At 49.6% G+C, this 14,588-nt stretch overlaps 1 protein-coding gene across 30 annotated transcripts in view; it reads right to left on the bottom strand.

The window, feature by feature from the left end:
• Positions 1-14,588, bottom strand: part of LOC127000558 (cuticle protein 7-like) — a 59,590-nt gene that overhangs the window by 15,543 nt on the left and 29,459 nt on the right. For 3 of the 30 annotated variants that reach the window (XM_050864361.1, XM_050864360.1, XM_050864352.1), the window contains one exon: positions 12,468-12,537. The exons of 16 other annotated variants lie outside the window; for them this stretch is intronic. Coding sequence is in view for 11 of the 14 variants with exons in the window: in XM_050864349.1 (XP_050720306.1) it covers positions 12,586-12,897; positions 13,348-13,488; positions 14,009-14,020 (465 nt within the window). In the remaining 3 variants the exon portion in view is untranslated. Of the gene's footprint in view, positions 1-3,139; positions 3,542-6,799; positions 6,953-7,346; positions 7,488-7,865; positions 7,904-12,404; positions 12,898-13,347; positions 13,489-14,008; positions 14,100-14,588 lie in introns of those variants that run through there. 11 more of the 30 variants (XM_050864348.1, XM_050864346.1, XM_050864365.1 and 8 more) reach the window with 10 other exon arrangements.

Here is a 14,588-nt window from a genome sequence, read left to right as displayed (position 1 = left end):
ATCTTAAGAAGGGTTTCAAAATTAGAACGCCGCTAGCAACCCTCTCAATCCTCTCTCGCTCTCACTCACTCTCTCCGGCATTTCACCTTCCTTGCAATCTTAGAAATATGTACCTTTTGTTTTCTTTATTGCCTCATCCTGGTCCATCCTATTCTGTTAAACCTCAAAGCATTTCTCAAACTTAGCTTTTATAGTAATAATTTATCTTTTCTCCATCTCCTGTAACACCTGCGTCTTCCTTCACACCTTTCATCTCTCTTACACACATGCCAAAGTCTTGCATTCGAGCTTCCATTCTTACTGGCATGAAGTGTCTTCCTACTCTGTCCAGCCTTACCTCACCATCTGTGCTTATCTTTTATTTCTTTTTTTTTTTTACGTCGCGGCCTATAGCGCCGGTAGGCTTTTTCCCGGTGGGGCCTGATGGTCGGCCCAAGGCTTCTTCCCGGTGGGTCCTGATGGTCGGCCCAGCCCGTTCTGGCGCAGGCGAGTGTTTATAGTGGCGCCATCTTGCATTGGCGCATGCTGCCCTCCCGGAGCTCATCTTTAATCCTAGAATCTAGAGTCCGGGTTGATAGGTGGTCTTCTGGACAGCATGTGGGTAGTTTTAAGCCACTCGGCGGCGGCTGAAAAATCCCAGCTTGGTGGCACCGGGCGGGGATTGAACTCGCGTCCTCCTGAACGCGGTGGTGTTACTCTGTCGATTCAGCCACCGCCTCCCCTCTAAAACCATATCATATTATCTTATCATATCATATCTCATGTCATCTCATATAATTTCATCTCTGCTCATCTTATTTCTTTTTATCTCATCTCATTTCATCTTACTAAAACCGAAAGCATTTCCCAAAGCCATCTTTTTATCATTAACTCGTTTAGGCTCAGTTCTCTACATTCCAGATTACATATTTTCACTTATTAAGCATCGTTTCCAGCTCTGTCCAGCCTCACATCCTAATCTCTGTTCATTTTTTTCTTATTAAAACCCAAATCAACTCCTTTTATGACCTATCTAACCCATTCAGTCTTTTTCCTCTGCATTTCAGCTTACGTATATCCACCTATCAAGTTTCTCTCCCATCCCTACTCAGTTTTTCTACCCCCTTCTTGGCTAGCTATCCATTTTTCCTTTCACATTCTACAGACATGATATCATTTCTATTTCTGAGGTGTTCCAACTTTCCGCCAATCTGTCTCTGCCTCTTCCGTGTGTTACAACACCCATAGCTCTATCATGTCGTGTCCTTGAGCCCAGCCATATTTTTAACCAGCCTTGGCCCGTCCCATAGCCCTGTCCAATGTGTCTTTCTGGCTCTCTGTCTCTGCCTCCTCGCACACCATGTAGGGCTTGCCACGATCAGCCCATCCGTCGAGTATTGCAGTCTACACATCTTTAACCTGCAGCTTGTTCATACACTTTTCTCTCCTATGACTTCAACTCTTCTGGAACTAAATTCGAGGATGATCCAACACTCCTCCTTCTTACGATTTCAACTCTCTCTAAAACCAAGCCTCTTAAAACATGTTCCAGCACTCTTTTCTACTATTTCAACTCCTCTGAAACTAAACCTTTTAAAACATGTTCCAGCACTCTTTTCTACTCCTTCAACTCCTCTGAAACTAAACCTTTTAAAACATGTTCCAGCACTCTTTTCTACTCCTTCAACTCCTCTGTAACTATACCTCTTAAAACATGTTCCAGCACTCATTTCTACGACTTCAATTCATCTGGACCTAAACCCTAAATCCTGCACCGTGTTCCAGCCCCTTTTTTCCTATGACTTAACTTTCCTGGAACTAACCTCCTCAAAGCATGTTGCAGCATTCTTCTTTCCTACGACTTGAACTCTTTTGGAACTAAACTATAAACTAAAGAATATTCCAACACTTTTTTTCTTCGACTTTAATTCATCTGGAACTTAACTCAATAATTTTCCAGCACTCTTCATTTTTTACTTGCTTTTTTCTTTTTCTCGTTCTTTGTACGCTTCATTTTCATTCCTTCTTTTCTTCTTTCTTTTTCGACTTCAATTCATCTGGAACTTAACTCAATCATTTTCCGGCACTCTTCATTTTTTTAACTCTTTCGTTTTCTTTTTTCTCATTCTTTTTACTCTTCTTTTCATTTTTTTCTTTGTTTTTTTTGGGGGGGAAAGAAACCCATTTAATCATATTCCAGCACGCTCTTTTTCGTCTGGAACTAAACCCTTAAACATGTTCTAACCCTTTTCTTACTTACGACTTCACCACTTCTGAAACTAAATTTGATCAGTCTTCCTTTGCCTTTTTTTTCCATAAGAGCAACAAGTTAAGGGTATTTCGTGTGTTATGTATTGTATGTTATTGTATCATATTGTATTGTATTGTTTAGTATTGTATTGCATCGTAATGTATGTTATTGTATTGTACTGTATTGTTTTGTATTGTATCATTGTCTTGTCTTGTATCATTGTCTTGTCTTGTATTTTGTATTGTTTTGAATTGTATTATACTGCATCGTATTGTATGTTATTGTATTGTATCGAGAACTACCGGATGCGACTCACTGCCTGCACGAAGGCTGTGGACGGACGCTTGGTGTCGGCGGGAGTTGTGCATTGTGATCACTACCTTGAAAAGGGTGTTATTCTACGTCTGAAACTTTTGTTACATTAGACTATTGAAGAACGTTACAGTAGTCTTCAAACTAAGCCTTGCGTCTGTGGCCACACACGGTCAAGATGGCTCCGTTTCCTTCTCTGACGCTTCAGTGGCACCTGATGTTTTCTTCCTCTTCTAGCCAAGAGCTGGGAGACCGTGATCTGATGGAAGCACCAAGGCAGTCTTGTTGTCCTGGGTGTAGGACCAGTCAGGGAGGAGCGGAGCATCCCATTGGTGACAACAGTTGTTGATGACAAGTGGCAAGAACAGTGAATCAACCAAGCCAAATCGCAACCCATGTGTTTCTAGCCGCACATGGAGCCAGGTGGCTGCAAGGCAAACTACACAATGCTGGCCAGGCAAGCGAGACTGTGACCGCAGGCAGCTCCTGCCTTGTGGCGGGTGACGAGGGGCAGGGCGGCGGTGGAAGGGGCACTGCAGGGGGTGCAGAGGAAAGGCTGCCAAGAACCGTGTTTCCGGTGGACGGGAAGGAATAGGAAAGTAAGGCATTTGATGTGTTTTGCGTTTATTGCATGTTTGGAGCAGCAGCAGCAGCAGTGACCTATTTACAGGGATGGAAGGACGCGGGCATCGTCAGGCGTGGGCGGCATTACCCGTAGGCGGGGGTGGGGGTGCCGTAGGTGGGGGCGGGGGGGCCGTAGGAGGGTCTTGGGGAGCCGTATCCCTGCTGGGGGTACTGAGCCTCGCCCTGGTAGGTGACCTGCGCCACGAAGCCGGAGTCGCCGTTGACGGTGTAGTCGACGCGCTGGAGGCGGCCGTCGGGCAGCTGCACGTAGTAGTTGCCCTGGGTGTCGTAGCCGTCGCGGGACTCCTGGTGGCCGTAGTCGTTGCCGGAGGGCGCGTCGTTGACGGCCCAATCAAACTGGTACTGGGGGCGTGACTGTTTGGGGGAGAAGGGGGGTGAGTGTGGGGCGAGATGACAGGTGTGTACATGTACAGGTCTTGTAGTACAAGTCACAGGTGTGTACTTGTATATGTGTTAAGCGTGTATACCTGTAAGTCTTGTGGCTAGGACACTCACCGTCTGTTGGGGCTGGCTGTAGGACGGGGCGGGGGTGCCGTAGGAGGGCCGTGGGGTGCCGTAGGTGGGCTGGGGGGTGGGCGGCCTGTAGGGCCTCTGGTCGGCGATGGCGACAGCCACGAGGGCTGACACGAGGACGAGCTGCGGATGAGGAAATAGTGAGGTGACGGGGGCGTGAACGGAGGCGTCTGATGGGGGGTGAGGCCTTTGTGAAAAGATTGGGGGCATGAGGGGACGTGTTGGTCTGGGGCGGCAATGAGAAGACATGGGGGTGGGAGGGTGGGGGGAGTGGCGAGGCATGAGGATATCGACACCAGACCTCAACCTCAAAAGTGAATGAATATTAAAAGAAAACAAATAAGTCAGCTACAAAACAATAAGGTCACGCCCCGCTCAGGAGGCTCATAAACATGCAGGTGGGGGCCGATACGAGGCTTTCCCACGCCCTCTGCCGGACAGGGCTGGAGGGGCTGAGTGGGGCAGGTATGTGTGCTGTGTGGGGGGCGGGGAGCCAGTACCTTGAAGACCATATTGGGGGCTGTGGTGCTTGAGGAACTGATGGCTGTTCTGTCGCTCCGGCTGGTTATATACTCTGGCGGTGGTGGTGGTGGTGGCGGTGGCGTCACGTGGGCGGAGCTGAACAGTTGCTCATGACGGGAAAATACAGGGAGGAGGGAAGTGGAGGGAGGGGGAGGTGGATTTAGGGAGGAGTCGGGAGGAAGAGTGTGGAAGAGAGATGGGTCACGGGAGGAGGAAAGAGTGAGAGAAAAGGAGGGATTGAGGTAGGGAGGAAAGAAGAATGGATATAGGGAGAAGAAAAGGCGTGAATGAAAGAGGGAAGAAAGAACTGAAGGAGGAAGAAATGAAGAAAATTAATGTGTGGGGAGAGAGACGGGAGGGTAGTAAAGAGAGGGAAGGGGAAGGAAAGAGTAAGTCAGATGGAGGAGAGAGAGAGGATGAAAACAGAAAGAACATAAGGAGTCTGCAAGAAGTCGGAAATCCTACACAAGCATCTCCTGCAAATTCAACCTTACCCACCACCTACCTATCTTGCCTGTTCATGAACTTATCCAACCTTTTCTTGAAGTCATCTCTCTTCCTCCCATCCACTACTCTTGGTAAACTAATTCTTACTTGTGTCTCTGTGGAGTCTCAATGAACTTATCTAACCTTTTCTTGAAGTCATCTCTCTTCCTCCCATCCACTATTCCTGGTAAACAAATTCTTACTTGTGTCTGTGTGGAGTCTCAATGAACTTATCTAACCTTTTCTTGAAGTCATCTCTGTTCCTCCCATCCACTACTCTTGGTAAACAAATTCTTACTGTGTCTGTGTGGAGTCTCAATGAACTTATCTAACCTTTTCTTGAAGTCATCTCTGTTCCTCCCATCCACTACTCTTGGTAAACAAATTCTTACTGTGTCTATGTGGAGTCTCAATGAACTTATCTAACCTTTTCTTGAAGTCATCTCTGTTCCTCCCATCCACTACTCTTGGTAAACAATTTCTTACTGTGTCTATGTGGAGTCTCAATGTATCTAACTTAAACCCATTGCTACGTGTCCTGTTCGTCTCTCTTACCAGCAGGACCTTATTGACATCACCCTTATTAAAGCCCTTCATCCAATCACAACCTCCAGTAAAGTGTCCTTGACCCCTTCGCCTTCCAAGAGAATGCAGGTTTAAACATTTAAGCCAATCCTTATACGTGACGTTTCTTAAACCGTGAATCATCTTTGTCACCCTCCTCTGCACAGATTATTAGGGATTAGGCGTGAAGAAGAGAGAGGGAGAGAGAGGGGAAGGGAGGAGGCGTGAAGGAGATAAAGGGAAGGAAAGAGGAAAGGAGAAAATTATTGCATGAAAAGAGGGAAAGGGAGGGAAGAGGAGAGAGGAGATGAAGAAGGCTTGAAGAAGAGAGAGGGAGAGAGAGGGGGAAGGGAGGAGGCGTGAAGGAGATAAAGGGAAGGAAAGAATAAAGGAGGAAGGAATGGAGGAAAGAACATAAGAACATAAGAACGTAAGGAGTCTGCAAGAGGCCGGTTGGTATATACAAGGCAGCTCCTGTACACTTAACTCCACCTTACCTCACCATCCAAGGCTTTAAGCTCTTCTTGAATGTATCTATGGTATTGGCAGAAGAAGAAGAAGAAGAAGAAGAAGAAGATGGTAATGATTAAGAAAGAGAGGGCGCTGAGAGTACCTGGAGAAGAGTCCTGCGGGAGGTCGGCGTGCCCCACCTGCGGCACACAGGAGTGGCGACAAACTTTAGCCTGGATGTGGACCTTCCCACTGATGCACACCGAGCCGGAGTCTTGCAGCCAGGGCACACGTGGCCAGGGTTTGTTGGTCCGCTGACGGCCTCCTACGTCACTTTGGCTCTTGCCATCGACAACTACCGGATGAGACTCACTGCCTGAAGGAAAGCTGTGGACGGACGCTTGGTGTCGGCGGGAGTTGTGCAGTGTGACCACCACCGGGATAGGGGTGTTATTCTACGTCTGAAACTTTCGTTACATTATACTACTGAAGAACGTTACAGTACTCTTCAAACTAAGCCTGGGGTCTGTAACCAAACACGTTCAAGATGGCTCCGTTTCCTTCTCTGACGCTTCAGTGGCACCTGATGTTTTCTTCCTCTTCAAGCCAGGAGCTGGGAGACCGTGATCTGATGGAAGCACCAAGGCAGTCTTGTTGTCCTGGGTGTAGGACCAGTCAGGGAGGAGCGGAGCATCCCATTGGTGACAACAGTTGTTGATGACAAGTGGCAAGAACAGTGAATCAACCAAGCCAAATCGCAACCCATGTGTTTCTAGCCGCACATGGAGCCAGGTGGCTGCAAGGTAAACTACACAATGCTGGCCAGGCAAGCGAGACTGTGGCCGCAGGCAGCTCCTGCCTTGTGGCGGGTGACGAGGGGCAGGGCGGCGGTGGACGGGGCACTGCAGGGGGTGCAGAGGAAAGGCTGCCAAGAGCCGTGTTTCCGGTGGACGGGAAGGAATTGGAAAGTAAGGCATTTGATGTGTTTTGCGTTTATTGCATGTTTGGAGCAGCAGCAGCAGCAGTGACCTATTTACAGGGATGGAAGGACGCGGGCATCGTCAGGCGTGGGCGGCATTACCCGTAGGCGGGGGTGGGGGTGCCGTAGGTGGGGGCGGGGGTGCCGTAGGTGGGGGTGGGGGTGCCATAGGTGGGGGCGGGGGGGCCATAGGAGGGTCTTGGGGAGCCGTATCCCTGCTGGGGGTACTGAGCCTCGCCCTGGTAGGTGACCTGCGCTACGAAGCCGGAGTCGCCGTTGACGGTGTAGTCGACGCGCTGGAGGCGGCCGTCGGGCAGCTGCACGTAGTAGGAGCCCTGGGTGTCGTAGCCGTCGCGGGACTCCTGGTGGCCGTAGTCGTTGCCGGAGGGCGCGTCGTTGACGGCCCAGTCAAACTGGTACTGGGGTCTTGACTGTTAGGGGGAAAAGAGGGGGGCGGTGAGTGTGAGGCAAGATGACAGGTGTGTACATGTACAAGCCTCGGACAAGCCAAAGGTGTGTACATGTACAGGCCTTGTACAAGTCACAGGTGTGTGCATGTAACGTCCTTGTAGTGCAAGTCACAAGTGTGTACATGTACATGTGTTAAGTGTGTACACGTTTAAGTCTTGTGGACAGGACACTCACCGTCTGCTGGGGCTGGCTGTAGGACGGAGCGGGGGCGCTGTAGGAGGGACGTGGGGTCCCGTAGGTGGGCTGGGGTGTGGGAGGCCTGTAGGGCGTCTGGTCGGCGAGGGCGACGGCCACCAGGGCGGACACGAGGGCGAGCTGCGGATGAGGAAATAGTGAGGTGACGGGGGCGTGAACGGAGGCGTCTGTTGGGGGGTGAGACCTTTGTGAGAAGATTGGGGGCGTGAGGGGGACGTGTTTTTCTGGGGCGGTAATGAGAAGACGTGTGGATGGGAGGGTGGGGGGAGTTTCGAAGCACGAGCATATCGACACCAGACCTCAACCTCAAAAGTGAAGCAATATTAAAAGAAAGTAAATAAGTCAGCTTCAAAACAATAAGGTCACGCCCCGCTCAGGAGGCTCATAAACATGCAGGTGGGGGCCGATACGAGGCTTTCCCACGCCCTCTGCTGGACAGGGCTGGAGGGGCTGAGGGGGGCAGGTGTGGGGGCTGTGTGGGGGGTGGGGAGCCAGTACCTTGAAGACCATGTTTGGGGCTGTGGCGGTTGAGGAACTGATGGCTGTTCTGTCGCTCAGGCTGGTTATATACTCTGGCGGCGGTGGTGGTGGTGGTGGTGGTGATGGTGGTGGTGGAGGGAGGGGGAGGTGGATTTAGGGAGGAGTCGGGAAACATGGAAACATGGAAATGCAGGCAACAGAAAGCCTATTGGCTCATTACGAGGTCGCCCGCTTGGGTGATTTAATCTGCTCGACCGCCACTTGGGGCTTGGTGAGCAGATGAAAGCACCTCGATATTGAGGAGCAGATGGAAGCCCCTCGTTATTCAGTTTACTCCCGACGCAGCGAAATGACAGTCGATTCTATATTTGAAGGAGTTGATGGTATTCGCATTTACTACTTCTGAGGGAAGATTGTTCCAGTGGCGGATGACTCGGTTTGAAAAGAAACTCCTTCCAATGTCTGTGTTACATCGACTCGACTGAATGGGTAAACCGTTATTTCTAGTTCTTGAGTTGGTTTGCAGTTCAAAGAATTTGGAGTAATCGACGTTATTGAACTTTTTTAGATACTTGAAGACTTGAATCATATCCCCTCGTAGGCGTCTTTTCTCCAATGTAAAGAGATTGAGTCGCTTGAGTCGTTCCTCGTACGGTTGAGCCCTGAAGGTTGGAATCATCTTTGTGGCGCGTCGCTGAATCCTTTCCAGTAGAGCAATGTCCTTTCTGTAATAGGGAGACCAGAACTGCATTGCATACTCGAGGTGCGGTCTTACCATGGAATTATACATGGATAGCATCACGTCTGGTGTTTTACACTCGAAGTTCCTCGCTATGAACCCGAGCATAATGTTGGCCTTGTTGTATGCTTTTTTACAGTGATTCGCGTGTTCTAGGTCACTGCTGATAGTGACTCCAAGATCCTTTTCCTCCTGCATCGCTTGCAGAGGTCTCCCATTCATGATGTATGTATGGTTACTATTTTGGGGACCAATGTGCATGACTTTGCATTTGTCAACATTAAAAGACATTTGCCATTTTTCCGACCATTCGATAATGTGATTGAGGTCTTTCTGAATGATTTCGCAGTCGGTCTTTGTGAGGGCATCTCCACCCACCTTGGTGTCATCTGCAAATTTCGATATTGTGGATTTCAGTCCTGATTCTAGGTCATTGATATATATGATAAAGAGGATGGGTCCCAGCACTGAGGGGCGTGGAGGAGTGTGGAGGAGAGATGGGTCACGGGAGGAGGAAAGAGTGAGGGAAAATGAGAGATTGAGGTAGGGAGGAAAGATAAATGGATATACGGAGAAGAAAAGGCGTGAATGAAAGAGGGAAGAAAGAACTGAAGGAGGAAGAAAAGAAGAAAATTAATGTATGGGGAGAGAGACGGGAGGGTAGTAAAGAAAGGGAAGGGGAAGGAAAGGGTAAGTTAGATGGAGGAGAGAGAGAGGATGAAAACAGAAAGAACATAAGGAGTCTGCAAGTCGGAAATCCTACACAAGCATCTCCTGTAAATCCAACTTTACCCACTTCTTTTTCTTCTTGTTCTCGTTCTTTTTGTTGTTGCTCTTCTTTTTCCAGTTCTTGTTCTACTTGTTTTACTTGTTCTTGTTACTTTAATCTCTGTTGCCATTATTACTTCTCTTTGGGCGGTGACTCTGCTTCTTCCCTCTCACAAGTTAGGACATTTTCCCCGTCAGCAGCCCCGCCCGTGAGCAGTGTCCTGCCCCGCCCCGCTATGTATCATCCCAATTATATTATCCTCATCCTCATCCATCCCAGGCAGTACCCGAAGTCCCCGCCCCGCCCCTCAACACTGCCCCGCCCCTCAGCCCCACCCCGCCCCGTCCCTGCAATAGCGAGTCGTTGTCTGAAGGATATATGTTGCCTTTGGGTATTAGTGAGAGTGGCGACGATGGCTTGGAGACTCATCTGACCGCACTCTTGCTCGGCGAAGGTGAATGGCGTTGGGGGGTGGCCGAGGAGTACGGGGTGGGGGGTGGGGGTGGGTTGCCTGCAGCCTCCTACCCCCCTCCCTTCCGCTACACCTCTCCCCTCACCTCCCATTTCTACACCTTTGCTTGGACCCCCCCTCCGTGACCCTCTTGCCTGAACTCCCTCCCTGTTACACCCCTGCCCACAGTCCCCCTGCTACCCTCTTTCCGTTATTTATCATGTGTGGGGGGGCTCCACTCACACAGCTCTTCTGGACAGAGTGGAGTCAAAGGCTCTTCGTCTCATCAGCTCTCCTCCTCATACTGATAGTCTTCTACCTCTTAAATTCCGCCGCAATGTTGCCTCTCTTTCTATCTTCTATCGATATTTCCACGCTGACTGCTCTTCTGAACTTGCTAACTGCATGCCTCCCCCCCTCCCGCGGCCCCGCTGCACTCGACTTTCTACTCATGCTCATCCCTATACTGTCCGAACCCCTTATGCAAGAGTTAACCAGCATCTTCACTCTTTCATCCCTCACGCTGGTAAACTCTGGAACAATCTTCCTTCATCTGTATTTCCTCCTGCCTACGACTTGAACTCTTTCAAGAGGAGGGTATCAGGACACCTCTCCTCCCGAAACTGACTTATCTTTCGGCCACCTCTTTGGATTCTTTTTAGGAGCAGCGAGTAGCGGGCTTTTTTTTTTTTATTAATGTTTACTTTTTTGTGCCCTTGAGCTGTCTCCTTTGCTGTAAAAAAAGATAATATAGTGTTTTCGGGACGGACTTGAGGAACGGATGTAGGTGAAAATAATAAAGATGGACATTTTTATTATATCACGGTGACGAAGCTGCGACCTTTACTTTGTGGGAGGCTTTGGAACTACTTTATTATTTTATTACTTATTCTATTCTTATGTTCTTAACCAAGCTTGACCATCGTCTTCCGGCATCATGTTTTGCCTTTAAACTCACACTAATTATCGGATCGCGGCATCTTTCCTCGTACACTCCTTCACCCTAGCTTGACTTTTATTTTTAGAGTAAAAGCATCAGCTCAGAGGCATAAATAAGCATAAAAAAGCCCAGTAATCGCCGCTCCTATGAAATAAAGTTAAAAATGAGTGACTTATTTTGCGTACGGTACAGCAAAGAAAAACTTGTCTTGTCGCCAAAAAAATATCATGCGTCATTTTGTGGAAACTCTCACGGCTTTCATTATTATTGTTATTTTTTGTAATGTTATTGATAAATGGTGTTCGCCGATAGTGAAATCTTGTACCTCTGGAGTCGTTTTGTAATATTGCGTCCTACTAACTCGTAAATGTTTCCTGTACAGCAGTTTGCGTTGAAATTTGTTGATCGTTGATGAGAAACGCGAAGGTCATGTTTGTTGTTCTCTGTTAAACTTTCTTGTTCTTGTTCTTTTTTGTTCTTGCTCTTGTTTTTGTTCCTTGTTCATCCTCGTCTTCGTTTTCTTCTCTTTCATTTTTTTTGTCACTGTATAATATATATATATATATATATATATATATATATATATATATATATATATATATATATATATATATATATATATATATATATATATACGTATTATCATGTATATGCGAATGTATGACTGTATGTGTCAGTATCACGCCACAGGATGTTTAAAAACACGTCGGTGCTTGTGGCCGTGAGAACAGATGCTTGGCTGACACTACATCAGCAAATGATGACAAATCATCCCAAGTCAGCTCCGGAAGGATCATAGTTCCGGGAAGGAGCCACGCACATAAATACCTTTCGCCCGAGCTACCAGGGGAGACGAAGACGGGCGAGGGCACGGAACACAAGGTCCGCTCTGGGTGTGCTACTTATCTTTCGTGCGATCGCTCACATAAACTTGTAACTATTGTGTAAAATTGTCAATACCATTTTTATACTAAAAGCCACACACCTTTTAATGTCCCTGTGAGAGAGAGAACTAAAGTGAACTAAACTGAACTTGTAACGGCTCCGCTCGGCCACACATCATCTACCTCACTTAACTAAAGGCTGTTGTGTTATCACCACCTACTACAGTCAACTTGTGAAGCAGGCCGCGGTAACACCGGCCCTGTAACGAGTGAGATAACAGCTCGCGCCTTAAACTAACACTTAACACGAACCACCTTAAAAATAACAAAAAAGGTATAACAACTGTCAACGTCCTCGCCATCTTGCATTTATTATTATTATTATTTTTTAAAGAATATATGAATGAATGAGTTGATGAGTAAATGAATGACTGAATGAATGATTGAGTAAATTGACTGACTGGATGAATATATGCATGAGTAAATGAATGACTGAATGAATGCATGAATGAGTCAGCCTTGACGGTTCACCGCGTCCAAGCTCCAAGGTCACAGGGTGGCGGGGTGGGCGGGTGATATGACGGGGCTGGGGCTGGGGCTGGCTGCCGGGTGAGCCGCATGGGGGAAGCCGAGCGTCGCGCTGCAGCCCGCGTGGATCCAGACACAGACAGCCGCCGCAGGAATGTTGTGGGAACCCCCCGAGGCAGGTGTGTGGCGAGGAGCAAGGGGCGGGGGCGTGGCGTGGCGGGGCGGGGCGGGACTTGTCTGTGGCGGTCAGTGAACGGCTATTGACCTTTATGTTGGTGAGGGTTGTGTTCGCGACGGCAGGGCGAGGTGGGGTGGGAGAGGCTTTATATTTTGTCGTTATCTTTTATTGCATGTTGAGAGCAGCAGCAGCAGCAGTGACCTATTTACAATGATGGAAGGACGCGGGCATCGTCAGGCGAGGGCGACATTACCCGTAGGCGGGGGTAGGGGGGCCGTAGGTGGGGGCGGGGGTTCCGTAGGTGGGGGCGGGGGGGCCGTAGGAGGGTCTTGGGGAGCCGTATCCCTGCTGGGGGTACTGAGCCTCGCCCTCGTAGGTGACCTGCGCCACGAAGCCGGAATCGCCGTTGACGGTGTAGTCGACGCGCTGGAGGCGGCCGTCGGGCAGCTGCACGTAGTAGGAGCCCTGGGTGTCGTAGCCGTCGCGGGACTCCTGGTGGCCGTAGTCGTTGCCGGAGGGCGCGTCGTTGACGGCCCAGTCAAACTGGTACTGGGGGCGTGACTGTTGGGGGAGGAAGAGAGGGGTGCGGTGAGAGGCAAGATGACATGTGTTTACATGTATAGGCCTTGTACAAGTCACAGGTGTGTACATGTACAGGCCTTGTAGTAGAAGTCACAGGTGTGTACATGTACAGGCCTTGTACAAGTCACAGGTGTGTACATGTACGGGCCTTGTACAAGTCACAGGTGTGTACATGTACAGGCCTTGTAGTAGAAGTCACAGGTGTGTACATGTACGGGCCTTGTACAAGTCACAGGTGTGTACATGTACAGGCCTTGTACAAGTCACAGGTGTGTACATATACAGGCCTTGTACAAGTCACAGGTGTGTACATGTATAGGTCTTTTACAAGTCACAGGTGTGTACATGTACAGGCCTTGTACAAGTCTTGTGTGGACACAAATAATGACAGGTGTTTAAACGTGTAAATCTCGTGGCCTGGACACTCACCGTCTGCTGGGGCTGGCTGTAGGACGGGGCGGGGGCGCCGTAGGTGGGCTTGGGGGTACCGTAGGTGGGCTGGGGGGTGGGTGGCCTGTAGGGCCTCTGGTCGGCGAGGGCGGCGGCCACGAGGGCGGACACGATGAAAAGCTGCAGAGTAAGAAGAGTTAATGAGGGACACTTGTGAAGGATGCATTTTATTATTGGTACTGGAGGGGCTCGGGGGGTGATGGGGAGACCGTCGTGGGGTGTGGGGTGAACCTGTGGGGGGCATATATATGGGGCTTTGGGTGGTGTGTAATTATGATAGGTTTATTAATGTAAGGCAGCCGTCAGGCTGAAAATATACAAATTAAAAATACAAGAAACTAATAGTAAATAGGCTGCACTAGAGGGAGGGAGAGGGTGGGGGGTGGTTTGGCAGAGCAATAAATAGAGACATAAGGGAGAGGGAGGGTGGTGTGAAGGGGGAACTTAGAGGGGTAGCGGGGAGGTGCTAAACTCTACCGCGGCCCTTTGGGTTTGACTGTCACTGGGCATTGTTTATCATCCGCACCATCGCGGGCACTGCGCTACGTTTGTAACGGTCGGTGTGTGTGTGTGTGTGTGTGTGTGTGTGTGTGTGTGTGTGTGTGTGTGTGTGTGTGTGTGAGGGTTGGACAGCCACTACCTTGAGGGCCATGTCGGAGGTCTGTGGGCGTTGGACTGCTGACTGTTCTTCCTCAGCGGCCTCTTATATAGTGATGGCGACGGCGGCGAGGCTGACGTCAGGAGGGCCGGGAGGGAAAGCAGAAGAGTTATTTTCAATACGCAGTGAAGGAAAACAGGGAGGAGTCAGAGGGAGGGAGGGGCGGAGGGGGAGGTGTGAAGCAACGATGAAAGAGGTGACAGCGGAGGGCGGGGTTGTCGCGGCCTTGAGACGGGCCGCCGCGAGGTGAGGAGGAGTCGCCCTAGGTTTCCTGGTGGTGGGTGACGCATCTCTGGTCCTTCTTGGCTCATCCCATGCTTCCGTGTACTGCCTGGCCTTCAGCTCCGGCCCTCGATTCTTAAGCCCCTTCACACTGTGCCGACTCTGGGCCACGACAACCCAGCGGCTCGGGGTATACGAGGTCTGGGGTGTGAAATGTTGATTAAGGATCGCACTTGGTCGGCAAGAGGTCTAGAAACGATCGCCTGATGCTGATTTGGCACATTGTGAACGGGGCCTAAAGGTCGTTGTGTTGTTGTGGCCCAGAGTCGGCACAGTGTGA

The sequence above is a fragment of the Eriocheir sinensis genome, chromosome 19 (assembly GCF_024679095.1).
Source record: "Eriocheir sinensis breed Jianghai 21 chromosome 19, ASM2467909v1, whole genome shotgun sequence".
NCBI lineage: Eukaryota > Metazoa > Arthropoda > Malacostraca > Decapoda > Varunidae > Eriocheir > Eriocheir sinensis.
The sequence above is the reverse complement of the archived record's forward strand: the minus strand, read 5'-3'. Positions and strand labels throughout refer to the sequence as shown.